General features: G+C 34.9%; 1 protein-coding gene, 1 non-coding gene and 1 pseudogene across 10 annotated transcripts in view; 2 read left to right on the top strand and 1 right to left on the bottom strand.

Moving 5' to 3' along the window:
• Cntn1 (contactin 1) overlaps window positions 1-19625 on the bottom strand; it is a 446523-nt gene that overhangs the window by 163966 nt on the left and 262932 nt on the right. For all 9 annotated transcript variants that reach the window (XM_004874004.4, XM_087199964.1, XM_087199970.1 and 6 more), the window contains 2 exons: window positions 9139-9274; window positions 7448-7480 (listed from right to left, as the gene is read on the bottom strand). In XM_004874004.4, coding sequence (XP_004874061.1) covers window positions 7448-7480; window positions 9139-9193 — 88 coding nt within the window. In that variant the 5' untranslated portion in view covers window positions 9194-9274. The remainder of the gene's footprint in view (window positions 1-7447; window positions 7481-9138; window positions 9275-19625) is intronic.
• LOC101718024 (large ribosomal subunit protein eL21-like) lies at window positions 5918-6502 on the top strand (annotated as a pseudogene).
• On the top strand, window positions 14839-15142 carry LOC101718356 (mitotic-spindle organizing protein 1). Its single transcript, XR_002391915.2, has one exon. It is a non-coding gene; the product is annotated as a mitotic-spindle organizing protein 1 (transcript).

The raw sequence follows: 19625 nt of genomic DNA, 5'->3' as shown, positions 1-19625 counted from the left end.
TTATAATACTATTTTACAACTAGAGGTGTAGTGTTAGAGGGAAAATGTTAAGAGGTACCTTATGTTCAGACTTCCTTTGCATTAAGAGACAATCCTGACTTGTGTTCAAAGTGTAGATGGAAGCCTTCTGAAAACCAGATGCCTCTGGTCCTTAAGGAGCAATCTGACACAGCTACCATTACTGAGCCTGCAGTTCCCCTCCTTTGTCCTCCATATCCTAAGGATGAGACTTCCAACTCTAATTGAAGCATCTACTGGGATGCATCCACCTCTATCTGATTTTGTTCAAGCTCCTCAAGGGCACCATTCCCTACAGAAGGTGGGTGGAGAATTTAGCCCTATCTGTGTCCATATGTTCTTTGCTCTCAGCAACCTCAAGCAGATAAAACAAGATCTGGGAAAGTTTTCAGACAATCCTGATTAAGTACATTGAGATATTTGGTGACTTACTCAAACCTATGAACTGGACTGGAAAGATGTGTTGTTGCTCTTAGGTCAAACATTGACTCCTAGTAAGAAACAAGTGGCATTCCATGCTGCTATTACGTTTGGAAGTGAATATCATATTGTTGACTTTAAAAGACCAGAAGAGGGACACTGAAGCGAAAAGCTGGTTCCTACTAGAGCCCAGGTAGTCCCTATACAAGATCCCTACCAGCGTGGCAACCAGACAGGAAATTGGAATAAAAATGATTTTTCAAATATGTATCCTTGAAGACCTAAGAAAGACAAGAGCTAAGCCCTTCAATTATTTTAAATTGTCAACTATTAATCAGGAAAAAAGACGAACACCCTCTGGAAATAAAATAATTGAAATTACCTTTTAGAGGGAACAGTTACATGTGGCTCTCAGCTGTGGCTACCAAAAAACCATGGCCATCAAGACAACTTTGAGAAGCCTGTATATCTGGCTATACAATAAGATAAATGATCAGCCTATTTCTTTTCTTTAAAAGTCTTCGCTTTCACAGAGGTAAAAGGGTTTTTTCCTTCTGATTCTTATTATGAGATTTCTGCTAACCTATGACCTATAAGAAAAGTTCTGACTAATCTATTTATAGTTACAAACCTAAAAACTGTAAAAGGATTATTAGAGTTCAACTTAGCCAATAACATCTAAGAGTGCACTATCCAATTTAAAAATAATTGTTTTATGTGTTTATGTTCATCCATCTGTCTGTTTAATGTGTTAATAACCAGTTAAAACACCTACAGCTGTTTCTTGCTTTCCTAAAACTTTGAAGCCTGAACAAAACAATGGGTTTCACTTGATGGTTTAACAGTTGCTTTAATTATTTTCTTTGGGGAACATATATGGGCTCTTGAAAGACAAATTAGCCCAAACAAGCATTTGCATTGTTTTGCTATGCTCAGCATGAAACTTCAAATATGAATCTCATCACCTCCACGAAGATGTTACCTGAACTCATTGCCCTATTAACTCAACAAGCATGTTGAGAGAAGATACCTTTCCAGGATAACACAGTGCAAGGCCCAGCAAGGGATCCATTAATGGGAGCATTATACTTATCCTACAGGAAACAGTGCCATTTATTGCCTTTTTCTACACACATGGAAAGGCTTAGATGGCAATTTTGATGCTGTAGAAGAATCGTGAAATTAAATGGCAAAGCAACAAATAGGAATTATGTTTAAGAAAGAAACTAAGATTATTTGAAAAATAAATACCCCTTTCCTTACCAGATAGCTTCTCCTGAAAAGGATGACAGCTACAGATAACTTCTCAAGCTAACTGAAAATATAACCCTTTATATTACATTTTCTTTTGATCTGTTCTTAAAGCAAACTCTTATTTTCTACTATATAATGTGACTATTATAAATCTACTAGAGAACTAAATTCATTTTTAAATTGATCAAAAAGATTAATAACAAAAAATCATCCATGCAATTTTGCCATAACATTTACAAATATGGACAGCAGGCAAAAAGCACTGTTTTTCCTTCAGTACAATTTTCAGTTTCACAACGAAGGTAATCAGTCAGTTGCATGATCTGGGATGCAATTACTTCCCCTTTTGTTATGTGGAGATTGTCCTCTGGAATCTTATTATCAATTTTGTTTCTGGAAATTGAAAACAAAATTACAATTGGTGCTTGAGAGTTTTCAAATTCATTTTATATCCTTGTTAAAACAAAGTTATTTTCTCATTCTGAAATATGTCATCTCAATCTGTTGGTTATTAAAAAAAATGTTACATAAGTATGTTGTAAGAAGACTCTCAGGAAGTGTCAATATAAAAAGGCAATGGCAAGAAAATTTGAAGATGATCTAATAGTGGAATTTTTACAATATTCATAATATTCTTCTCATTATGAGTGAGGAGTGGTGTAAACTCTCCTTAAATACAATAAACTGTCTAAATGAGGGAGTATTGAAGTTGTTTCAGAGTATACTTCCTCAATACAGTACAGTTCCTTGTCTTCATTACCAACCACTTCCTCCTGATTAAAGAGTAAAGGCATTTAGGGCTTGGGATTGAATATTCTTATGCCTATTCTTTTACAGTCATGGGTACAAGGTAAAACTGCAGTTATTTTACTGTAACTAAAACTGCAACATGAGTAATTTTCTGAAAAATGTGCTGAAATATAGTTATCAGAACAAAGACTAGGGTCAAACTAGCAGAAAGGTTAAGAAAGCTAAATTTTCCTTAGTGTGGCTTTACCCTCCCAAGGAGAGCCTGGCATATCTCTTGGACCTGTGGCTCATTTCTCAAATGTCCAGACACTGAGCTTTACACACATAGCAGGGCACCTTTCTGTCACTACCTCACACCTGACTGTCCTTGTATGTACTGTGCTCCTGCTGGTGGGACTGCCTCTGTGCTCCCTTGATTAATGACGCTCTGAGTGACTGTATCACAGAATAAAGATAAGTCACTAAATGTTATAAATGCTACTCAAATTTAGAGATAGGAAAATGTACTGGGAATAATGTTAAGTCACCAATACGAGATGAAATATCCAGGAAATTTGTATGGTAGATTCTGTAATAATATGGGAAATTTCCTCTCTGCCCTCCCCCAGTAAGGCAATGAAGTATTTTTTTTTTAATATTAGGTCTGTAAATTATAATGTGATACCATAACTCTAAATGTGCAAAGTATAAAGCATTGATTATTTCACTTTCTAATTCTCATAAATACTTATACTTCTATTTGATTACTTCCCTTTATACATTTAATACTGTCTTATAAAGGAATTAAAAAGATATTTATTCTCATTTTGTGATTTGTGGACAAAAGTTGGTCCTGAAATAGCAGAAGCTTGTTTTTTGTTTTCTGATAGAAAAGTAAAAGCAGAGTATGAATGGAAAGGCAACTTAAATATATATTTACTCTCAAATAATGTAGTTACTATATGAAAGTTAAAAGTTGACTTCATACAACTCAGTTATGTTCATTCTCTTATCTCAAAGAGTACAATACTCATGTCACAAAATCTGTAAAATAACAAGGGAAACTTTTTAAAGACTTAGAAAGGGTAGACTTGGTTTTAATGGTTTTAAGTCTCAGTATAATTTATTTTTCATAAATTGTTTCTTTTTTTTTTTTTTTTTTGGTGTCAGGGATCTAACTTTGGTCCTTGCGCTTGTGCAGCAGGTGGCGAAACCACTGAGCTAAATCCCCAGCCCTGTTTCTATTTTTAATACATATGTTTTACTTAAAAATTAGTCATCTAAGTTACTAAGATTGCTATAAAATGAGTTTAAAATTATTAATTATGTAAGATGATATATTGGATAGAACTCTTTCATTTGTAATAAAATATTCCAATTTCACATCACCAAAGTGCTGGGGCAAACATCGGACACTTTGAGGGTTTGGGAGAGCCACAGTCTATTCTCCCTTTCAACAACAGGACAAAGCTCAGGTTTGGCTGAGAATCAACTCTTCCTTCCAAGACTCAAAGTAAAAGTTGATCAGCTTTAATTCCATCATTTCTGCCAGTGATGGCTTTGGATATGAATGTGTGATGCACTCTGGACAGTTATTGTAAGGCTTGAGAAAAGGTCTCCTAGTTTTTAAAAAGAGATGGATACAAGAAAAAAGAAACACATCTTCACCTACATAATGCTGCTGTGTCTGTATACGATACTCGGACTAAGCAAGCAAGGAAAGTAGGAAGTCTGAGAGTTGCCACAGAATTAACAATGGTATCATTGGTGAGAGAAACTACAGAATGTTGTATGTTCACAGCAGTAATCCAGCAGAAAGGGAGAAATTGATAATGAGCTGAAAAGTGACAATTTTGATAGCAATGAACTTAAATAGACCAAATAGATAGGTCCTGCACACAGAGGCGGGATTGGAATGGTGACAGCATCTGCAAGACAATCAGGCAGAGCGTATGGGCCCAGAAGCAGGTCGAGAGCTGATATGGTAGGATGTTTGTGCAGTTGTCTTCTGAGCCTTTCTAATTTCCCCATGCAATTGGAAGCAAAGTCATCACCTGAAAGTGAGACCCAACAAGCAAGTTGGAGGTTTGAGGAAAGAGGTGCCCTGTGATGTGACTCAGGAGAGGGAGGGAGGGAATGTGCTGGAGGAGTGGCATGCTTGCTGGGCAGCCTCAGCTGTCCATCTGAGGATAGGAGTCATAAGTTTGAATTTAGCATGTATGAGTTTTTCAGGATTTAAATTTTGTGTGTGGGGGTAGAAAGTGGGGTCATTAGTGACTACGAGCATGGTGGTCAAGTGAGCTCAGGGAGCACCTGAATATCATATAACTTTTGCAAAGACTCACCATACTTTTTATTTAGGGCAATGCTATGGGTTGAATTTTTCTCTCCCCACCAAAAAAAGACAGATGAAAGACAGATGGATGGATGGGTGGAAAGAAAGAAGGAAGGAAGGGAAAAGAAGGAAGGAAGGAAGGAGAAAGAATCAAGTTAAAGTGAAATCATTGGGTAGGTCATAATTCAACATGAGTAACTTTCTTACAAAAGGGGAAATTGAAAGATGGAGAAAGACATTCTTAGAGAGAAGATGATGTGAAGAGATCTAAGGAGAATGAAATGTGAAGTTGGAGGCAGAGATAGGAATTTTGCTGCCATAAGCAAAGAACACCTGGGCCTCCTGGAAGCTGGAAGAGGTGGAAGGAGCCTCTCTCTCAGTTTCCAGAGGGTGAATGGCTCTGCTCACACCTTGACTCTGAACTTGTATCTTCCAAAACTGTGAGACCATAAGTTTCTGTTCTTAGTCACTTAGTTTGTGATACTTTATCATGACAGTCCTAGGACACTTGCCAGATTTTCTCAAATTTATTTGACAATAAAGTCTTTTAAAATAAAATTCCTAATAATAACTTCTTCTATGTAGAATTCTACTTTAACATTTAAAATACTTTAAGGTTCTCTTCCTATTACCATTATTAAATATTCCTTAATTCTTCAAATAATTCTTTTTAAACACTCATCATAAATTTTCTTATAAAAATATTATTTACTTGTCTTATTTCCTCCCATGTGCTAAGAGTCATGAGTTCAAGGAAAATATCTTATTGATCTTTATATATCTTACATGTATTGATTTCCAACCCACAATGTTGGAACAGAAATGGCTTCGATGGAATTTGGGCTAATAATTTTCTAAGCTTTAGTTCTTCATGTGGAAGTTCTTCTCTGTTAGGCCTCAATATTCTTAATTTGTTATGTAAGTTAGAGTGCTTATTGCTCATCATTCCACCTGATTTTTCATTCTCCTCCCGTTATAGTGGCTTTTATGTTACCAGTTTTACTATGTTCATTGAGCACTAAGCTTTAAGCTTTCATGGCACTCTTATTTTAGTCCTCAAACCAATCTTGTGATTTTTACATATTGAAAAGCTGAGGCTCCTTGTAGTTGAAAAATTTATACAAGGATTTCTGCCAGAACCGCCATCTGTAATGTGCGAAAATGACAAACACAAAGGGAAAGAGGAGGGGAATCCAGTATATGTTCTCTAGGCCTTTTAGAAAACATGGGGTTGTTCCTTTGGCCACATACATGAGAATCTACAAAAAGGGTGATATTGTAGACATCAAGGGAATGGGTACTGTTCAAAAAGGAATGCCATTCAAATGTTGCCATGGCAAAACTGGAAGAGCCGGGCAGGGAATTTAGCTCAGTGGTTCTGCTGCCTGCCTTGCAAGCGCAACGTCCTGAGTTTGATACCCATACCAAAAAAAAAAAAAAAGAACTGGAAGAGTCTACAGTGTTACCCAGCATGCTGTTGGCATTGTTGTACACAAGAAAGTTAAGGGCGAGATACTTGCTAAGAGGATTAATGTGGGTATTGAGCGTATTAAACACTCAGAGAGTAGAGATAGCTTTCTGAAACGTGTCAAGGAAAATGATCAGAAAAAGAAGGAAGCCAAAGAGAAAGGTACCTGGGTTCAACTGAAGTGCCAACCTGCCCCACCCAGAGAAGCACACTTTGTAAGAACCAATGGGAAGGAGCCTGAGTTCTTGGAACTTATTCCCTATGAATTCATGGCATGAGCTGGGGATGTAACTCTGCCAAGTAGCACATAATTATCTGCTGAGTGCTCTAAACCCTACTTAAAAAATCATCCTGTGTTGTAAGGATGGTTTTCTTAATTGAACAGGTGTGTGGTGCCTTTACCTCAGAGAAACAAATATTTGGAGCAGATTCTCATTATACCTAGTTAACTGTGTCAGGTCTTTACTCTTCAGTGTTTTTCTTCCTGAAAGATATGAGGTATTATGCAGATGTATACCCAAATGGCTAAATATTTATGAAATATTTATATTGAAGATCCTCTCAGTCACCTTGGGGACAAGATGTATCAAAATAAATGGAAGTCAATATATGGCATTTCAGTTAAATAAATTGTTTAAAGCACCCTAAAAATATTATGCAAAATCACAAGATCAGCTACTGAATTACCAGGGTGAAGATGCAAATATAAGCTGGTCTTATTCTAGACTATGTAGTTTTTTCAGTATACTTTGCTGCCTCAATTTCTGCAAGAAATGTTCAGTAGTCAAAGTAGACTGTCAATTAGCAGGATTGTTCATGATAGTCAAAACATCTCAAATAATAAATTTTGTAACATTTGTACATTCCTAGCTGAACTAAATCTTAAGGTTCCAATTTAACTCACTTTAGTTCTCTCGTAGGAAGAAAAGCTTCCAAAAGTAAGTTAAATAGTCACATGATTTATAATATTACTTCAAAATTTACTCACACAGCCGTGTTACAAAGCATGAAGGGAATATACAGACCACATTGAGTATTTTCCACTGATTACAATCCCACTTCAGTAATTGAACAAGTTGTTTTATGATCTCAAAAAAAATTTCACAAAATTTCTGTGATCTAACATTAATTATTTGCCTTCAAGTTTACAGAGGCAATAGCTTAAAGCATAAAATAAAATTTAATCTAAGATATTTCAAAGATGTACCCTTTCAGGTACTTACCTCCATGTCCATATCTTCTGTGCCAGGTAAACTCTAAAAATAAAAGAAAAAAAGTGATCCTGAAGCAAGTCTTTGAGTTGTGGTTTCAAATATTTCTCAAATAATTGAGAAGCTAATCAGTATGGTAGCATTGGCCCCTCACTGTTAAGGCTGAAATCTGCACAGATATTTATATTTCAAAGTTGGAGCCCTAAAGTTTTAGGTCAATAAAATTATTATGAATTTTTTTTACTAATCATACATTTGCTTCATCTCATTCACAAAAATAAGACTTTACCACAATAACTTTGCCAAAAGTTTTCATTATTATATTTACATTATATATATATACACACATATATTATTCATGTTTATATATGTGTATATGATTGTGGCTGATATATATATATTTATGAAGGTTGATAAAATGTATGTACTAATGACATCATCCTGTTTTGGAAACTAGATTCAACATAATAAAATTTACTGCTCAAAATAAAATATTACTTTTTATTTCTCTGAAAATAAACAAGAAATTAATAGAGTATTCCTCAGGCTCATCATAAAGGGGTCAGCAGAGACTGATGTACAACAGGATGAGACAGCAGTGCCAGGATGGGACAGCAGTTTAACGAGTACCTACTGAGTTAGGTTGCTGATGAAGGTATTAGAAAAACTGACTGTTAGAAAACATGCTATATTCAAATAAAAATATAATGTAATTTCCCTTAAAGGAATTCTCTCTGAATGTTTTGTATTTGTCTTTGAAAGACAGAAATATAATATGATATTTTTCTTAAACTAAAGGACTCTGGAGATTGTTTCATTACTCTTCTTATGCCTACACAGATTGCAAGTTATTTAAATAGGACTTTCCTAATATTAACTAAACTAGCGAAAAATTTGTAAGATTCAATAGTGAGTTGGAACCAGTCATAATACCCTTAAGAAGTGATTATTAATTTTCAGGAATTTTGTGAATCAATTTTTAAGCATGGCAAGAATTAAAAATAACTTATTCTTTTTTTTTTTTTTGGTACCGGGGATTGAACTTGGGTCCTTGTGCTTGTGCAGCAGGCAGTGAAACCACTGAGCTTAGGGCTGGGGATTTAGCTCAGTGGTTCCAGTGCCTGCCTTGCAAGCACAAGGTCCCGAGTTTGATCCCCAGTACCAAAAAAAAGAATAATTAAAAATATACTAACTTACAAATAATTAAATATATGAAGAATAAATGGAACATGTGTTTAAAATCCATTACTTCTTAATTTCTTTTTTATCACATTTTACTATTACTTACTGAAGTTACTTTAGTCTAGGTATCTGGATAGTGAAAATGCTATATATTATAGTGAGCTGTGGTGTATCTTTTCCAACTCCACATTCAATTATATTAAGTTGAAATTGACTGTTCTACTGGAAGCATTTACTTCCAGGAATAGACAAAGGCTTACATTGGGGATCCTCCCATCCAAATTTTAAAAATTCAATGGTGCACTACTATGTAAGGTCAGTATATCTTGTGTATTTTTAAATGAAAGTAAAAAAATTTAAAAATTAGGGCAAAGCTTAACATATAAAATCTGTTTACTTTTGTGACTCAAATGTCAAAAGAAATTATGAAATCTAACTTCATTCAACAGATCTAATGAAATGGAAAACATATTGAACCTGTTGACATAATTTACGGAGAATATGGAAAGGATGTTTCTTACCTGCTAGACAGCTTGTGAACGATGCTATCATGAGATGACTAACCAGAAACCACATTTTCGTCTTACGTTTAGAAACAGCTTAGTTCAAATTTTTTTGAAAAGCTTATCTTTACGGCAGTTGGATAATAGTAAACACCTGCATCAAGAAGAGAAAGGAGAGGAAAGGGAGGGAGGGGAGAGGGAGGGGAAGGGAGGGAAGGGAAGGGAGGGAAGGGAAGGGAGGGAAGGGAGGGGAGGGACAACAAAAAAGAAAGTGAGAGAAAGGAAAGAAATGGAAGGGAGAAGGGAAAATGTTCATTATTTGAGGCCAACAACATTATTAATTGTGCTTTGTTTTATATTTCTTATCTATAGAATAAGCTCTAACTTATTCAAATGCCATGTAAACACCACATTGTAAGGAATAGATTTTGTACCCTAGGCCTTCACCAGTCAACATAGGGTCCACACATTTGATCATGAGCAAGCCACTCAGTTTGTGTGTGTTCAGATTTCTTTTCCTCTTTCACCATGGACTTTAATAATAATCACTCTTTCTACAAATAGCACAATCTTCTATTCCAATGTCAACATTTTACTTGAAGATTAAATTTAAATGAACTGCTGGTAAATTCATTTAGAGATAAGAGCTTTGTATAAAAGCTTTCTAAAAGCTCAGACATTATCACACAAGGGTGATATGGTAGTACCTGCTGTTGGTGACTGATGGAAATTTTTGCCAGAAACACTAATTTTTAATGTTAAAACATAGTGATGTAATAATTTTTGCCTTCACTTTTTAATTTAATTATTCAACAAAAGATACCACCAAAAAATAATCTAGGTTTCATGAGATCAAATATTTTAAAAATGGAGAGCTTTAAAGACAACAAGACAAAATCACTAACATAAATTAAGTTACAAATCTACATAGCAGTCTAATTAAAATATCTTGTTTTGACAAATTTTGCCAAAACTAATGACCAAAATTAGTTTGCCAAAACTAATGACCAAAATTAGTTTGCCAAAACTAATTTCTGAAATGTCATCTAAAGACTTGGAAGAGCCTCATGAAAGTGTGGGGCTACACAATTGAAGCTTCATCATCTTTATGGCAAACATGTCTGTGACTAAGCCAACAGAAATGAGGAGTCAGAAAGGTGAAAGTTTGCTAGCTCTTCAGGACCTCCCAGATAATAGAAACACGGAGAGATACTTGAGTTAGTGTAATGAAATAGTGATTTGCACTTGTATGCTATTCACCTTGAAAGAGTATTAATCATATCAATTGAGAGCACTGTAAAATACAGTACTGGAAGTATGGAACTGATCGTGGTAGGCAGAACTTGTGGTTGAAGGTGCTATACATTTTGGGGGTTTTTTTGGTACTGGAGATCGAACTCGGGAGTTTGCGCTTGTGAGGTAGGAGCAGCAGTGCTATCCTTTAAGATTGAAGTCATTTGATTATTTTGAAACTCGATAAATTTTTATTGAAAATTCTTGAGAATAACATATTTCAGGGCATTAAAAAGAGATTTCTTCACTAGAACCCAAGTGGAGTTTCAACTAGAAAAGATCAAACCATGTTTTCAAGGATTATGTAAGAGCATAGCAGAATTATGTTGAATTAAGTGTAAAACATAAGATAAGCAAGAAAAATACTTACGAAAGAAAAATACTTATGCTGTAGTGTTCAACATAGAAATATCCAAAAGAGAAAAATATGCTATTGATTATTTATATTGCACCGATGTGTTAAAGAAAAATATGAGATCCCATTTATTTTAATTATGATGGACTTTGAGAATGTATCTACCACCTTGATATTCAAGAAACCTAAGACTTTGCCAAGGCTGCCCAAAATGTTTACTGGTAATATACATTAAGATAAAACATTTTTCTTTTCAGTGTACTGAGTACTCCGTAGTGAATAAATCATTTATTCTTAGAAAAGCTTAAATTTTTTTTTTGCTTAAATTCTTTTATTGGTACATTTTAGGTATACAATACATTTACATTTATCATTGGGTGCTTGTACCTGTAGATGATATATCTTAGTTTTCATTTTTTTTCCCAATTACCTGTGCTCCCTTCACCCCCTCCACCCTTCCCTATTCACATAGACTTTGTTTCCATTTTTTCCTTTTTTCATAATTTTTCCTTTCCCTTCTTTCCTTTCCCCTTCCCCTCGCACTTCCCCTACCCCTTTGGACCTAGAAAACCTTAAATTCTTATAGAAAACATAGTGGAAATGTGTCAAATTATCACAGGAAATATTTAGAATATCATTGCAAAAAGTAACCAACAGATGACTTTTACTAGAATTGATTTTTGAACAATTTATCATTCTTAGAGACGTCTGAGATGGTAACAATTATATACCTCTCAAGATTATATCAAATCTGGAATTTAAAATTTTATTTTATTTCTTTCACTAAGCTGGACTGATAAGAAAGAGAAGCATGGTTTTTAAAAAGTGAAGAATGAAGAAAAATTCTTCAAGATTCAGGAAAATCAACTAAATGATCTGAGGAGGAATGTTTAGCTTTTTATTTCAATCATGTACATTATCATTACTATCTAAATAGGACCAAAATGAAAAAGTATTCAGTTGTGTACAGCTTGGTTATATCTTTCTAAGTTTTGTCACACACAAAACAAGGCACACTTGAGCATTTTCTTAGCCTTTTGTTTTCTGATTTTCCTGCTGGATTATGCACAATAATTTGGATGAGCTCCTTTAATGGAAGGTAGAAAAAACAAGAAGAAAACCATGTCAAAATGTTGGCCATGCCAACTAACTTTTAAAGATTAATTTAGACAACTATGTGTGCAAACATTTACAGATTATAAAGCATGTGCAGTTTAATGGCAACTGTGATTATTAGATTTTAGATAGTTCTAATTTATTTACTAAAGAACAACATAATTTGAGTACTCTGTCACAGATATTCAAGTTTATGATCAGGGGATGTGGCTACAGTTTTGGTATTGAGTGAAGAGGAAGTAGCACTGACCAGAGAGAAAAGGAAACAGATAAATAGAAGTGAAAAATAAAGAACAATTATGTGAACATGTCCTTCAGATTCTTCATTTAGATGGAGTGTGTTAGAAACATTAGGTCTATTTACCCATTAACTGTCTGTGTAGTCTGGAAAAGTGGGGCAAGTCTAAAGAAAGGATTAGTTGTGCCCACGCAGAGCAGGTGATTTTAGGAAACTGAAAATAAAATGCTGAGGAATTTTCTCAGTGTAGGATGTTATTTAACACTTCCTTCTCAGGTAACAATCACAGTATGTGAGAACTTGTGCCAAAGCATAGTCAAAATAGAACAAGGGAAGCCAGGTAGATCTTATCTGAATATTACTCCAATCATTTCAGCTTGTGAATTTGGGCAAGCTATTCAACCTCTGGCCTGTACACATGCAATGTGAAAGGAACGCGGGTTTCACAGAGTACTGTAAGGGCTGCATGAGGTTGGGCATGTAAAATGTTTACTATGAAATTGTTTTCAAAATATTAATTTATTAATATTAGTAATCTCTTACATATAAAATATTAGTTTATTAATATTAAAAATTGCTTATTAATATAATTACTGGTAATAGTTTGTTGATTGTTTAAAATGTTAATTTATTATTGTTGACCATAGGCTCCTCAAGCCGGGGGTAGGGGAAAGAGACTCCCTTTGCACTCACAAATTAAAGAAGGAGAGATTTGTGCTCACTTCGGCAGCACATATACTAAAGAAGGAGAGATTTATTTTGGCTCATGTTTTTTTGGTTTTTTAGTAGTTTCAGCCTATAGTTGGCCTGCTCCAAGAAGCAGAGAGCTAAGGGAGGAACTCAAGAGGGTCGCCCCACAAGGTCACGCCCCCCCGTAACCCGCCTCTTTTTACCACACTCCTCCTCCTCACAGTACAATTAACTATAACACCTCTGTGAGTCAATCACCCTACCAAAAGCCCCACCTCTGAGTGCATGAGGCTCATGGGGGGCATCTAGATATAATTCATAACAATAGCTACCCATTTATAGAGATATAAAATAGATATATAAAGAATATATGTAAAACGAATGAGGCACATCTATATTACAAGGCACTAGTCATAAGTGAAGTGAGATCTCTTTAATTTCCTTAAATGAAGATAACAAGTTAAAAGAATGTCTCATTGAGACTTTGGTCATTGTTCGGAATTACTGTGAGTTATCAACGTCGTTCTTAAAAAGGGTGTTATAAGTATCAATATTTTAAAGCATATTTAGATAGCAGTTAATAGTGAGTGTTTCTGGAAGTCTCTGTTTTATAGTTGGAACACGCCCACTCTAATCAGAATGCAAAATTCTAATCAGAATGGAAAAGTTTTCATTGTTTTGAACTTCTCTGTGTTATATATATGTTATTTCTTCCTTCACTTGAAAATATTGCCTGTTTCATTAGGACACGAGTCATCACTCTGGCAGCATGTAATTAATTTCATTGAATGGGCTTTTTGGTGCTTGGGTATAAAAGCATCTTTCCCATCTTGATCACACATTTATTTTCTACTAGTGATATGCTCTATTGTGTCAACTGTTGTTCCATCAGTTGTGATTCCCTGATCACATCCCTCAGCAGCAGGGTAGAGAAGCTAAGCTCCTTCTTGCTAATGAGAAGGAATGGCTCTTCTCATTTCTGGAGGATAGACTGTTCAGCAAACGACAGCCAGCCCCCTCACCTCCCTGGACCTGGTAGCATTGCAGCAAATGAAGCATCAAAGAAGGATAAGAAAAAGTCTGACAAAGAAGTTCCAGTTACAAGGCAGACTCATCTCTTCCCAATGGCTGAAATAAGAGGATGACCAGAAGCAAGAACCTGGGACATATTCCTATCCGGGGGGCCAAGCTGTGCTGGCCAGCTGCTGGAACTCCCCGGCCTTCTGGAGCCCTGTGTCTTCCAATATTTCCAGGCCAAGAGAGATGCCAGGGACTGCCACTGGATGCTGCACCTCATAGCCCATTGGAGCTGACTGGCCTTTACTAGTTGGGAAATCAGTAGCATATATTGGCACTGAATTAATGTCCAAGAGAATTCGGCTTTTTGTTTTTTCCACCACCCTTTAGTAAATCCTATAATTATGTATTAAAACAATACTTCACAATAAGATAATACAGTATAACAGATTCTCTTCCTTCTTTCTCCTTCCTTCATTCCATGTTTCTCTTTCCCTTTCTCTGTCCCTCTTTCCTTTAGACAATTCTAGGATTCCCACTTGAGATATCTGGACCATACCTTGATATGCATTTCTATGCTACACAGACACCTTCTAGCTCTTTTGTTCTGGTGCAAAGCAGCCCAAATAAATTAGTCAAAAGTGAATCAACAGGGCCGGGGATTTAGCTCAGTGGTTCTGCCTCCTGCCGCACAAGTGCAAGGTCCCGAGTTCGATCCCCGGTACCAAAAAAAAAAAAGTACATCAACAATATATTAGGAAGCATTTTGTCACTAACAATTATTTACAAGGTATTTAGTACTTCTATATAATGAAAGCATGTTCCATCAAGACCAATAAAACAAATTTTTCATTGTATTGATGGTAATCTTATACGAATAGAAATACAATCTCAGGAATACTCATATATATTAGCAAGTGGTTTCATCTCTATTTTAAACAGAAAAAACATTTTTTGGCACATAGATATAGAAATAAGTGTGGGGCTCCCGCCTCCCTTGGCGTGCGCCATGGGGAGCGGCACTGGCGCCGGGGCCGCGGGCGCAGCGGGCGAGGCGGGGGCGAACCTCAGCGCGGTGAGGGAGAGCACAGACGTTCTGATTGAGATTTCAAAGATTTTGAATGCTGGCTTAGATATGGAAACTCTGTCTATTTGTGTACGACTTTGTGAACAAGGCATTAACCCAGAAGCTTTATCGTCGGTCATTAAGGAACTTCACAAGGCTACTGAAGCACTAAAGGCTGCTGAAAATACGACAAGCTGACTTTCTGGAGAAATCTTGATGAGATATGTCAAGCTCTGCAAGAAGATTTGAAGATTGCATTATAGCCAAAAATGTAAAGTAAAATTACTCCATGCAGCAGCATACATAAATTTTTCCTTTTAAAAAGAATTATAAAACCATAGCTTCATAAATCAATGGAAAATGGCTTACAGAGAGAACTATCAGGTGTGTTTACATCACAACTTACTCATTTTTTAAAAATGGCTCTAATGCTTTGGCATTGCTGTGTTCATAGTTATGTATTCCTTATTTAGAGCTCTGATAGCTTTAATTTTCTAAGCAGTCTGTCTGGCAGCTTGTGCTGTGCCTGGTTGAAGTACAGTGGAACCCATCAGCAGGGATGTGCAGCAGTTATGACTTGTTGACATTTCCATTATAAACTTTAATTTTGAATTGTTTATGCATAACAACTGTGGATTTATGTTGTACTAGGCTGAAAGTTGACAGGATTTTAGCCACCATTTGTGAATTTTGATTTAGATTTCTTAGGTTTACCAGAATCTTGTTTTTAAAATAAGACCATAGAGAACATTTCTTGTAATCTGCTCTTTAACAAAGAACAGTTAGTCTTTGAAGAGTTTTGGGAAGTTAATAGTGTGAGCCAATCATTTTGTATTGAATAAAAAATAAAACTTCTAGAAACTAAAATTTAAAAAGTACTGACGGTGTTTAGCTTAGTATTATTTTTAGTTTAAATCATTTAAATATTGAGAATATTTAGGACTATTGAGGAATATTGATAATTTTTTCTAAGTTTTATATCCTATAAAAGCCTACAAAATAATTTATACAAGGAAATGTAGCCAACATGCAAAATTCCTTTTTACTTTTATTACATAAAAATAACTGGAGGTCCAGGGATTTATCTCAGTGTTTCCGCCGCCTGCCTCGCAAGCACAAGGACCTGAGTTCAATCCCTGGTACCAAAAGGAAAAAAAAAAAAAGTAACTGGAATGCTTACCTAGTAATCTTGGGTGGTTATTTAATAAATCAGTAGGTAGCTGGTATGTTTCAACAAATATTGTATTTTCTAAAGAAGTAAGGATTTGCAGTCATTAAACAAAAACCAATTAAATGTGAATCAGGAATTGTAAGTATGGTTTTCTAAAATCCTTATTTGTCTTCATTTTTACTCTTGAAGTTTTAACTCATCAAAGAGATAATTCAAGAATAAATTTTAGAAAATTTAGGATAGAATTGGTTCTGTTGCTGTAACAGAATCTCAGTGAATTTTTTTTTTGCAAAATTAATAAGGATTTAATCAGATTTTACTGTTTCTTAAATTTTAAGTTTTGTTAGATGCCATTTAAATGATGGTGCAAGAATTTACTTTTCAGTAGCATTTCTTTTTGTTCAGCTACCTGAATGATTTTAATAAGATTTAGCAATATTTAAATAGCCAGCTTCTCTGACATATAAAAAATAAATGTTGGCTTTTGGCTATTTCAATTTTTCAAATGTATGGCATCTTTACCAATTAAACTGAAAAGTCTTTTTGCAGAATGAGTTAAAAGACAGAACTTGTGATAAGGGTTTGACTGATAATAAACATGGCAAGTACTGGCTGTTATTTATAAAATCAAAGAAAACACTTCTCTCAAACTCCAAATTTTGTGTATATTTTTGGGCCTTAAGGGTTGAGGGTTTTATTTATGATTTTGTAGATTAAGTTATTTATGTATGAAACAAAGGAAAATATATTGAAAAAGGATTATGTTTACAGAGAGGACTTTCATGTGTCACATTTCTTAAATGTAAACATTTTTAATGCATACTTAATATTTGAGAAAGCAAACAAAATAACAAAATTGAAGTGTCACGTATGTGTCGGTGACAAAAATAAAGCCGTTTTGGTGATAAAAATAAGTGTATACCTCAATCTTCAATCCAGCTCATGAAAGGTCCTTTGAAAACAGTAATTAACCTGAAATTTCACCTGTGTTCCTCATCCTCACTACTCTGCTCTGATTTTGAAGAAAAGTTTCTATTTCCAGGAAATAATCAGAAGAATCTTATTACAGCTAAGCACAGTTTATCCCAGGTGAAAGATGCCAGTACTTCCTACTCTACAATTTAAAACTGAGGGGAGTTTTATTCTCAGAATGAATATGAAATTCTGCCTCTGCTGCTTGATCTCAATCTTCCTGAGAGATCAGCTGCTCTGTAAAGCTGCAGATTTGATTTCCTACTTCAAAAGACCATTGTGCAGACTAAATAAGGTGCATGCAAAAGTCTTATAACATATGTTCATGGAATAATGAAATGAAGAAACTAAATTTCCTGGGAGCAAAATTAGTTTTGAATTTTAAAAATATCACTCCATTTGAAAGGGGATACTAAACATTTAAAGACTAAATCCATTAAGCACTTTCATGTAAACATTACATCTCTCCAGTTGATCTTTAGATTAGTAAATGCGATTTAAACATAGATGACATAACCCTTTCCACCCAAATCACAGCATCTTTTAGATTCTTTTTCAGTGTTACAGTGACCTTTCTAAATTCTATCCTCCACTTTTATTTGTTTAACCTTTTTGTCTAGCAATGTTATAAACCATATTTGAACAGCTCACTGCTATGTTCAAAAATATTTAGTAAAAATGTCTGAAGAATGTAGTCTCTGAGCCAAGAAATAGAGTACATAACTGAGAAAAATACCTTATATTCTGAAAATAATTACAAGCATTATCCTTTCTTTGCTACAATAGAATCAACAGGTAGAGTTGCAATGGTCTTCAGACTACAAAATCTTAGATCCTGCAACAGCGTGCCACATGATTATATGTGAAGTATATCTGAAAAGAGAAGGAACTGGGTGTGGTAGTGCATGCCTGAAATCTTAGTACTCGGGAGGCTGAGATAGGAAGATTAGGAATTTGGAACCAGCAGCTGGGCTACATAGTGCAACCTTATTGAAGAGGAAGAAGGAAGAGAGGGAAAAAAGGGGGAGGAGAAGGATAGGGAGAGCAAGAGGAAGAAGGAGAGAAGAGGAAGAGGAAGAAGTGGAAAGGGGGGAGAGAAAAAACACAAAATATTTCCAAACATTTCAAAAATATAGTATCCCCATAATGTGAAATTTAATGACTCAGAAGATACTAGGGAGACAAGATTTTTTGAAGATATGGATATCAGTTGAGTGTGAACAGCATAGCTCACATTTTGCAGCACAACCTCTCACCTTTTAGAAATTAGATTTAGAATTATTCTTATCTTTTAAATGATGTAATGCATGTAGAAGAATTTCAAAATCATGGAACCCCATTTGTGATATTTGTAGCACATTTTTTTCAGAGTAATTTAAAGCTTTGGTGTCACACAGAAACTATAACTGATAAGCCATGCTTATTCAAATGTAACCATCACTTTTAGGTGGTAGAATAAATAGGAAGTTCCACATGGATTTTGTCCCACATTTTAGGAGTGTGTGTATGTATGGTTAGGTTCATCTTGAAATCTGAGAAAATACAGAAAGTTCCTGATGATCTAAACATTATTCCTCATAGAACAAGTTATTTTGCTTGAAATTTAAAAAATTGAAATGCTAAAGGAAAATGGAAAAAGTAATGAGTGATCAAACAATGTGACTTCTTGAATTATTAGTAATTCTAAAAATTACTGATACAATCAATGGACAAAGGAGTTACTGTTTTGTCAAACGCTATTTAACTCTCATCTATATATTCCCAAATATGGTGGGATGAGTTAAACTGATAATTTGTCCCTCCCCAGGTGAAAACTTTCTCTTTTTGTATTAGTATTCAGTTCTCAAAGAACCAGAAAGTCTTTATGTGATATAGTATCTGTAATATCTGCATTAAGAACAGTTGAATAAATTCGATTCCTGAACAACTCCAAAGAATAATTAGGGTTTCTGGGAAGTAGCCCAGGTATCTGCATTTTAATCAAACTTCTCAGGGAATATATAGGCATCCTAAAGTTCAAGAATTATTATAGTGTGTTAAGTGAAGGTTAGAGTATTTCTACCACTCATAGAGACAATTTCTAAGTAAATATGTGGACACAAAAGTATTCTGAGACAACACCTTTAACCAACTAAAACTGAGAAGGTAAACAAAATTTAATAGTCTTCTGGGGATTTAATTCAGTGGTTCTGCTGCCTGCTTGGAAAGTGATAGGTCTCAAGTTTGAACCCCAGTACCAAAAACAAAAAAACACCCTTAATAGCCTGCCTCTTAAAAGTTTTGTCTATACAGTATTGTGTATGACTTTTAGTCTGGGTAAAAAGTGGATGTTCTCTATGTTCATATCTAATTTATTTGACCATTTCATAAGGAAAAAAGGCATTTTGATATACTGCTTTGATTAATACCTGGACGGTTTCTACCTTTTATATGAGATACTCTTTTTGGACTACTGTCAGGAGCCATTGTACATAACTTTGGGGAAAAAATCATTTCACAATTAAATTATGATGAGGGCTGTGTGAGGGCTCAATAGTCCCATGATGCTGTGATGCTCAAGGCCAAAATTACTTCACATGAAGACATC

The sequence above is a fragment of the Heterocephalus glaber genome, unplaced genomic scaffold (genome assembly GCF_053883595.1).
Source record: "Heterocephalus glaber isolate CG9 unplaced genomic scaffold, H.glaber_assembly_v1.0 deba00001733, whole genome shotgun sequence".
Lineage (NCBI taxonomy): Eukaryota > Metazoa > Chordata > Mammalia > Rodentia > Bathyergidae > Heterocephalus > Heterocephalus glaber.
This window is presented reverse-complemented; position numbering and strand designations above follow the sequence as displayed.